The following is a 9,536-nucleotide window of genomic DNA, read 5'->3' as shown; positions in this document are numbered from 1 at the left end:
TGAATAATAAATATTTATTGAGTCAATTCTGTGCTAGGTGCCAGGGGTACAAAATGAGGCAAAAAGACTGTTCTTGTTCTCAAGGAGCTCAGTCTCATGGGGGAGGCAAAAGGCAAACAGCTGTTGCAAACAAGCTATACACTGCACAAGATCAACAGAAAACAACAAAGCAAAGGCACTGGAATCAAGAGGAGCTGGAGAAGGCAGATTGTTAGCTTCCAGAAGGGCACCTTGGCAGAGTGGCAGAGGTCACAAAATGGAGATAACAGCACCGACTCATCTGAGTAGTTATGGCGATCAAACAGGATCACATGCAAACCCTTTGAAACCTCAAAGCATTACAGAAGTGTGAGTTATCATAATCATAATGGTGACAGGACAGAGAGAAGGGAGTCAAGGAAAGACTTTTAGAGAACAGCCATGTAACTGACTGTGGAAAAAGCAAGAAGCCTGTGAAGAGATAAGAAAGGAACAAGCAGTTAGACACATGTCAGGAAAACCGGCAGCTCATGGGAGAGAGTGTGAGCATCCTGCCCAGAAGGCCTGGGCACGAAAACACCACACGCAAGCCCTCCTTCAGTGTTCTCCTTTGTAAACAGAGGGTAAGAATACTTCACATTTCACCTCAAAGGGAGAGGAACGTGCTTTGTGAACTTCAAAGTATATTTCTTTGTTTTTGTTTTTGTTTTTTTTTTCTGATGCTGGAGTTAAATGATTTGCCCAGAGTCACACAGCTAGGAAGTGTTAAGTGTCTAAGACCACACTTGAACTCGGGTCCTCCTGAATTCAGGGCTGGTGCTCTATCCACTGCGCCCCCTAGCTGCCCCGTTCAAAGTATATTTCAAATCTGAGCTGTTATTAAGTGAGAGTCGAGGAGTATTCCAAAAGACAAAGATCGACAGAGTATCCAGAAGGAAATTACTCTGATGTCATTCTGAGATTGAACAGAAGGTCACTGGTGCATGCGGGAAGAACAGTTTCATGAAGATGTGGTGAGAGACAAACGTGGACCTTCAGAGTACGGGAAGGAGCCGACAGAGACAGATCTGCAATCACTGTCAGCAGAGATGGGGCCTGATACAGAAGGTCCAAAGAAAGCTGCTTTTTGGGGCTGTTTTCTAGCATTGTAGAGACTTGGTGTGTTTGTAAGCGACCAGAGGCATCAGACTGAATGGCTACTGAAGGCAGGTCCTGAAGAGGTCAGAGGGAGGGAATTCTGCAAAGTGCAGGAGGAATTTTCAACAAATGTAGAGATGGCTTTTCCTCAGTGACAGGATGGAGCAAGAATATGGATGAGAATCCACAGGATTTTTTAGGGAAGTGAGCAAGAAAGCAAATGTCACACATTTCTCAATAAATTAGGAGTCCAGGTGTTTAATGTACAAAGAAGGAACACTTTTAAGTGCTTTTATGGATAATTAGGTAAGGATTTACTTTAGCTACAGTTTTAGTTTGAAATTTCTAATTTTCAGTTAAAAGATTGTGGCTCTGGCTAAAATCCTTTCATTCATAATACTTTTCTCCAATATGGATTATTTGGTGTTCAATAAGTTTTGTGATCTTGATGAAAAAATTTCCATGTTAATTAGATTTATAACCTTTCCAATCATGAATTGAGGTTTGCTTTAAAAAAAAAAAAAAAAAAAAAACAAAACAAAACAAACAAAAAGCCAGCATTCCCGACATCATTACATTCATAAAGTACATGTCCCTAAGTTATCTGATTTTGACTAAGTGCTATTTTTTGACATTTTTCTTCAGTATGAACCCTCTGACGCTCAGTCAATCCTTTCTAAGGGTCTCGTTCACTATGGATTCTCTGGTGTCGAGTGAGTTGGGACTTCTGACCAAAGGCTTTCCCACACTCTCTACATTCATAAGGTTTCTGTCCTGTGTGAATCCTCTGATGCACAATAAGCTGAGACCTCTGTCGAAAGGCTTTCCCACACTCATTACATCCATAGGGTTTCTCCCCAGTGTGAATCCTCTGGTGTTCGGTGAGCCCCCGGCTCAGGCGGAAGGCCTTGCCACAGACTTTACATTCATAAGGCTTCTCCCCAGTGTGAATCTTCTGATGCAGGGTCAGTTGCGAGCTCTGTCGAAAGGCTTTCCCACACTCTTTACATTCGTACGGTTTCTCTCCAGTGTGGATCCTCTGGTGGATACTCAGGCCTCTGTTCCTGTAAAAGGCCTTCCCACACTGGGCACACGCATAAGGCTTCTCTCCAGTGTGAATCCTCTTGTGAAGAGTCAGCCCGGTGCTCTGGTAGAAGGCCTTCCCACACTCGCTGCACTCATAGGGCTTCTCTCCGGTGTGCTTTCTCTGATGCAGCGTCAGTTGTGACCTCTGGCGGAAAGCCTTCCCACACTCGCCACACGCATACGGCTTCTCTCCGCTGTGAATCCTCTGATGCACAGTGAGGTACGTTCTCCAGCGGAAGAGACCGCCGCACTCGCTGCACTCGTAGGGCTTCTCTCCGGTGTGGATCCTCTGGTGCTGAGTGAGCATGGAGCTCCGGTGGAAGGCCTTCCCACACTCGCTGCACGCATACGGCTTCTCTCCACTATGAATCCTCTGATGCACGGTGAGGTGCGTTTTCCTTCGGAAGGCCTTTCTGCACTGATTACACTCATAAGGTTTCTCTCCACTGTGGATTCTCTGATGGACGCCGAGTTCCGCCCTCCTTCGGAAGGCCTTCCCACAAGCACTGCACGGGTAAGGTTTCTCTCCGGTGTGGATCCTCTGATGCACGGTAAGTTTGCCCCTCTGATGGAACGCCTTCCCACATTCAGTACATTCGTAGAGCTTGCCTTCAGAATGTCCCCTATGATTTTCAACAAGACCTGCATCACAAATCGGGGCTTTCTTACAGTCGTTATACTTAGGAAATATCCTCTTTGGGAACATCCCATAACATTTTCTTAGCTCTGTGTACAGTCTGAGGTTTTGTCTACGTGTGTCCCACTTGTGGACACTCTTTCCTCCAGATAATTTCTGCTGTGGGGAAGACCCGCCCTCAGACTAAAACTCCTGCCACACTTCTTATATTTGTGGCCTCTTGATTTATTGGGAGGTTTCTGCTGGGTGAGTTTTACATGTTGAGGGTATCTGTCGTCATCACTCTCCTGCCCCTCTAAGCTTGCATCCCATCGCCAGGCTTCTGCTAGGGTGGAGACAAGAGGGAAGTCCCTCATGCATCTTACTGGAGATGAGCCTTTCACAGAGAAGCCGCGCATGGAAGAAGACTCCTTGGTTTCAGGGCCCGGCTGCCAATCTGAAAGACATGGTTTTAAAATGTCAATATCTGGTTGCTCTTCTTTAATCGTTTCTGTCTCTTAGGACCTCAATCAAGAAAATAGCCAGGACACATTCTGCCACATCACGAATGAGGCATCGTAGTGAGAAAAGTGCTTTGTAAACCTGAAAACATTAGGCAAAGACGTATCCTTGTGGCCATGAATTTAGCAAAAACCTGCACTTACCTTTTCCCTAAAACCCTTCTTAACTTCCCTAAAACTGTCAAGGACGTCACTGCCTTCCCAGCCACCTGCGCTTGCTACCTGGGGGTCTTTCTCAGCTCCTGTCACTCACCACCTCATATCCAATTTGCTACGCAGGCTGTGAATCCTATCTGCTTACATATATACCCCCTTCTCTCCTGTGACGCTACCCCTGATGAGGTGTAAAGGCAGTTTTTAACATCCCTTTTTATCTAAAATTTTGAGTTTCACATTTTCTCTCTCCTCCCCCAACACTGACATAAACCAGGAAGGTCCAAAATCTGCCCCCCAACTCTCCACTAACGAGACCCTGCATCCAAAGGAAACTAGTGCTCTGCCAAAGGTGACTACAATTAGGGGCAGAGTAAGCCTCTGCCTCAGGCTCTGAGCCATGTATCAAAAGGCAGTTCTGATGCCCCAGGCTTTTGGGCCCACAATTCCAAATATTGCCTGCCCAGGCAGCGAATGGCCCGTCCTTCTGGACGCCACGGCCTACTGCCCATTAGACCTGGGGACTGCCCGTCACTGCTGACTGTCTAGAGCAGGGGTTCTCACACTACGGCCTGTGGGCCAGATGCGGCCCGCCGGGTCATGGCAAATGGGCTGAGGGGCGGAGACAGAGTGGGAGCTTTTGTTTTCACTATAGTCCGGCCCTCCCACCGTCTGAGGGACAGGGAACTGGTCCCTATTTAAAAAGTTTGAGGACCGCTGGTCTAGACCGAGGGAGGGCCTGAAATCCCAAGATCAAAAGCTTGTCTTCTCAAGGCACTGACTGGTCGGCCTCTGTCCACCTTGACCTCCTTCAGCCGCCACTGGGGGAGCAGCATGGGAGAGATGGAGGCGCACACTCCTCCTAAGGACGATTTGGATGACAGATAAAGAGCACAACATGGCTGATGTAGTCAGGGGATGGGCAGAGGAGGGGGGGGGGGTTTCAGAAGAAGATCAAGGAATAAAAGAAAGACCAGCATGAACTGAAGCTGGAGCACGTGTACCCCAAAACTGGGAACATCCTGAGAGCCCCCATCAAACTCCAGAATCAAGGGGAGGAGAGGACCCTCCTGTCCTCCTGATGCTCTTTTTACCCTCCCCCTCTGGAGCACAGAGGCACCAGGGACAGGGAGGGCCCCAGAGCATTTTCTTTTAAACTTTAGATGTGACCAGAGGGAAGGTCAGAAGGAAGCCCAGCCCAGGGACAGGGAAGCCTGAAGATGATGAGCCCCTCAGCCCCACTGGGAGCTCCCCCACAGAAGCACTCACCCGCCCAGCGGCGGCCCGGTCCTTGCCTCGGCCTCCAGGGCGGCGCTCTTCGCTCCAGCTGGCTGATCACATGGGGCTTGGAGGCTGTGAGTCCTGCTCAGAGAGAGGGCACAGTCTGGGAACTGTCCCCCTGGACTCAAGCCCAGAACCCAGAAGCTTCCATCTGCGCCACAACCTGCCAGCAGCGGGAGAACCCTGACAGGAGAGCGCGCGAGGAGACCCGGAAGAGCTCCAGGCGTGAGGGTCTGGGAGATGGGAAAACAGCCAGGAGGGTCCAAGAAATGCTTTTCTAATTTCGTTTTTCCTGTTTTATTCAAAGGGCTGGTCTTGCTCGGGCTCTATTCAGAAGGGGAGAGGGATCAGAAAAAAGCGCACAACAAAGTGAGGGCGGCCCAACCTCCGGGCCCCTCTACCAGAGCCTCCTGGGGCTCGGCCCTTACCCAGGCACACCAGGTGCCCGTAGTTCTCCAGCATCACCTCCCGGTACAGCTCCTTCTGAGAAGGCTCCAGGCGTCCCCACTCCTCCAGGGAGAAGTCCACGGCCACGTCCCTGAAGGTCACCGATCCCTGAAAGATCAAAGACCCCCGTGCTTGCCCGGGAGCATCCTTCGGATAGCGCGGCAGGAGGCAGGAGGAGAATGCCCCCCCCTGCAGCAGAGGCCCAGCAGGAGGCCCCGCCCCTCCCCCGCCCCCTCAGGGCCGGACGAGGTCCATGGGCCTCTCTCCCAAACCTCCCTCTTTCCGTCCTCCCCCCGGGTCCCCGGAACTGCTGCTTCCTCCGCTCCTCCTCCGGGTGAAAGCGCAGCTGGCACTGGGACGGGGGCAGTCCGCCGCTGCACCGTTTGTGTGAAAATGTGACAAAAACTTCTCACAGACCCGGGGCTAAGTCAAGGAAGGGCGTTTACTCCGGGCCCTGCAGGTGGGGGCGGGACGGGGAGCCTCGGGCTTAGGGCCCAGTCCCCAGGGGATGAGCCGAGCTCGGAGGCGCCCAGCGGGAGGCGTCACGGGCGGGAACCACCGAGACCCTCAGCACCCTTAGCTGCGGGGTCGCTCCCTCCCTCCCCGCCCGGCCAGGCTGGGCCCGCTCCGGGGACGGCCGCGCGCAGGCCTCAGGTTCCTCCCTGGCACGGGAGGTCGCCCCGCCAGTCACACGATTTTGTTAGGGCCCGGCCGGGCGCCCCCAAAGCCGGAGAGCAGCGCCACCTGGGGGGGACCTGGCAGACTCCGGGCTTCCTGATCCATGCCCGTGGGCCCCAGGGGCTCCCAGAAGTGCGCTCTCCTGCACCCCACCCCACCCCTGGAAGGGCCCCCCCAGGCACCGTCCCCCCCACTCCCTTTTCGAACGGAAGCTCCAGAGGGTTGACATTCCCTGCTGGGCTCAGCGCCCTGCACACAGCAAGCGCCTAATAAAGACTGGCCCATTTGAAGACACGACCCGAAGGTCCCAGAGCACAAGGGAGGAGGGGGCCCAACAAGAAGGGGCTGAGGCCGCGCCCCCAGTTTTCTCCCCAGGAGGCCCCAGGAAGGGGCAGCCCCTCCCCACACTCCTAGGTGAAGTAAGCGGTATTCCCGATAAAAGACGAGGGGCCCCAGGCCCCCGCAGCCTAAGGACCTGGGTTCGAATTTGGCCGCTGCTGCCCGGTCTTCTTCTCCCGGGGCCTCGGCCTCCTCCTCCGGGGAGCTCTGGGGCTCAGCCTCAGGAGTTGGGGGGGCGAGGCCGGGGGAGCCTGGGGCGCGCTGAGGGGGGAAGCTGCCCCTCACCTGGTGGGCGCCGGTGGGCGGGGTCCCGGGAGTCATGGCTGCCACCTCCTCGCGATCCTTTTAGGGCCCGGGGACAGGGGGAGCAGCGCTACATGGGCGAGGCCTGCGAGCCCCGGCGCCCGGGAAGCCAAGGTCGGAGCGCTGACCTTGGCAGCCGGCAGCTGGGCAGCCGGGACCGGCCCACTGCTGGCGCCGCACGTGTCCATACTGGCAAGGGGGCGGGGCCGGGCCTAATCCCGGCCCGGAGGATGTCCAATGGGAGCCTGCGGCTGGGAAGGAGGCGTGCCTGGGCGGGGAGAAAATGTAGGCAGGCTCTGAGAGGATTCGTTCGGCGTCTCTAACCTTCTGGTCCCGAGGCGACAGTTGATTGGTCACAGATTTCCCCGCCCCGCCCTGGTCTGACCAATGATCACATAGAGGCGGGACGAAGTGAGGCTTCTCTTGTTTAGGTTCCTTTCCTGGTGCGGAGAGGTCCTCCCCTTCCGGTCCCGGTCTCGGTCCCGACTCACCCGCCCCGAGGCCTGGGAATACGGGGCTCTCCCAGGCGGCCGGAGCGAATGTGACGAAATCCTTCCCGGAGCTCCGGTCGCAGCCGCAAGGCCTTCCGGGAAATGTAGGCATGTGCCCGGGGCGGTGGCTGCGCATGCTCAGACCCCCGCGGCCCTGCCGGAAGGAGGGGAGAACTACCTGTCATCCTGCCGTTCTGCGGCTGGTGCGTCTGCTCCTACCCGGCCCCCGAGGGCCCTCCCCCGCCAGAGACCCCAGTGTCCCCCGCGCTGGCTCCGGGCGAGGCGTTTATTAAGCACTTTCTAACTCAGTAAACTCAAATTAAGCCCGGAACATCCAGACAAACCCCTCCGTCCCCAGCAGTCTCAGTAGGTGGGCGTGGGGGGGAGGGGGCGCTGAGAGCGTGCCCCCCCCCAGGGCACCGGCCCCCTCCCGCGCCCCTCCCCCGCTTCTGGACCCGACGGCGGCTCTTCCCCAGAGGAGGGTGGGCCCCAAAGTCGGGGGGCGAGTTCTCCGGGCCACGCTCTTAGCAAAAGCGCGTCCTTGGAGGGCAGCAGTACCAGACTCCGGGAGTGGAGGCGGAGGGCGGGCCCCGTGGGGCTGCAGGCCAAAGCCTGGAAGGGACCCGGCTAGCTCGGGGGCTTCCCAGCTGCACTCCTGCCCGGAGGCACAATTTGCCTTAAACTAACCCGAGCTTCCCTAAAGCTTCTCTCCTGGATTGTTAGTCATGGTCCGGAGCCTCCCGGCCTACGGTCCCACCCAGCCTCCCTCGCAGGGGGGCGCCCCTCCCCGGGTTCGGCAGTCAGCCTCCAATTCTCTCGCGCGCCGGGGGAGCCCGGGGCTAGAAGGGCGGGGCCTTTCAGCTTCTCTCCAGACCGAGATGCCTCCCTGTGGCCCGGCCGCCGTGCCACCGCCAGGAGAGCTTTGCCTTTTCCCTCCAAAAGAAAAGAGAACCTTAACGGAAGAAAATGACACAAAATTGTATCCCAAAAATAATTGGTTCCGTTGCTGAAGAACCGGTTCTTGTTGCCCAAACTTTTGCAACTAAAGTAGTTTATACTGAATGAGGAAAAACACAGGTAATCTTGTGCCTGCCTTTACAGCATAATGTATGTTCAAATCCGTTGCCGCTGATGGACATCTCTCTGTGCAGGGAAACATCACCAATGTTTTTCTTTTCAGATTAATTCTGAAAAAAGATCTAATTCCCAGCTAGATTCAATATGTTCAATTGATTTTCAATCATTCTGTTTAATGATTGGAACCAACCCTAATTAAACGGTGGCTTTGGACCCTTAATGTAAATTCAGCAAACTTCTCCGTTTTAACTTTGAGTGGTTATTTCCCCCCTTTCCATGGGAAATTGTGATCCTCTTCTAGAAGGATTTTAATCACATAGAAGAAGAAGCAGAGCCCCAGGTGCTCAGTCTGTGACTCGTGCTCGGTGCTGATTCCATGAAAAGTTACTCAATTTAAATCAGGGGTTCTGCTAAAACCGCAAATGCAGAGGTGATGCAGTTGAAATTCCAGATTTTCTTATAGTTGAGTCCTCCTAGAAGGTGGCTAATTCTGGGGCAGCTCCGGTGCAGGGGAGAGCACCCGCCCTGACGTCAAGAGAAGCTGAGTTTAAATGTGATCTTAGACAGGAAATACTTCCTGGCTATTTGACCCTGGGGAAGTCATTTAACCCCAATTGCCTCAGAAAAAAACAAAAACAAAAACAAAACCGGAAAAAGGAAAGCTGCTGTTTTTAATGCTTTAATAGTGACTTTCTAAAATGATCATTACTAATTCATCCCTAAGAAATCTCAGTGACCATTTGTTAGGATTCTTACAAGGTGCGAAGAATGGATAGAGACGATAATTATCTCATTTAGCCCGGTTCAGTAGGATGGATCTGATGCTACAAGATGTTTGGGGCCAGAACTCGAAACAAGGCGCTCAGTGGGATTGAGGAGACAGTGGTTCAATCTAGTTTAGCGTTGATTTAATGCTACAACAAATATGGTTTCCTAGGGATGTAATGATTGGAGTCTACTCAGTGTGCAGCATATAAGCAAGCAGCTCTGGGCCACACATAGAAGCCTACTCTCGGAGGCGGAGTCAGATTCATCCCAGCTTCCACCTTTGTGCTGGATGGAGGCATTCTAGGAGCTGGAGGCTGAAGCTGGCAAAGATAAAGGACTAGCCACAAGAGCTTTTGGAACCAAGGAGAGAGAGAGGCCTCTAAGAAAGCTAACCGGGCTATTTGAAAGAGACAATAAAGGAGCTGGACTTTAACTCCCGGCTGCATTCGTGGTGATTATTGAGCGGAACTGAAACTAAGGCTGCCTCTAGAAACTCCCCAAGAAAGCGGCTCCTAGAGAACATTATATCTTTAGAGAAGAACAGTACAACCATTCAAGTTTGGATGAAATCCAGTTAGAATCTCACAAGTTAAAGTATTGATTTTTAAGGTAATTTTTTCAATTGGTTTTAATAGATTTTTAAAATAATTTTTTTCAATT

At 53.2% G+C, this 9,536-nt stretch overlaps 1 protein-coding gene across 1 annotated transcript; it reads right to left on the bottom strand.

Moving 5' to 3' along the window:
• LOC141552362 (uncharacterized) lies at window positions 1–7,828 on the bottom strand. Its single transcript, XM_074284666.1, is given in 6 exon segments — window positions 1–3,006; window positions 3,009–3,275; window positions 4,762–4,854; window positions 5,202–5,328; window positions 6,523–7,185; window positions 7,719–7,828. Coding segments are annotated over 5 exon segments (1,737 nt in total). The 5' UTR covers window positions 6,559–7,185; window positions 7,719–7,828; the 3' UTR covers window positions 1–1,792.
• Between the last annotated feature and the right edge of the window lie 1,708 nt (window positions 7,829–9,536).

The sequence above is a fragment of the Sminthopsis crassicaudata genome, chromosome 1 (assembly GCF_048593235.1).
Source record: "Sminthopsis crassicaudata isolate SCR6 chromosome 1, ASM4859323v1, whole genome shotgun sequence".
NCBI lineage: Eukaryota > Metazoa > Chordata > Mammalia > Dasyuromorphia > Dasyuridae > Sminthopsis > Sminthopsis crassicaudata.
This window is presented reverse-complemented; position numbering and strand designations above follow the sequence as displayed.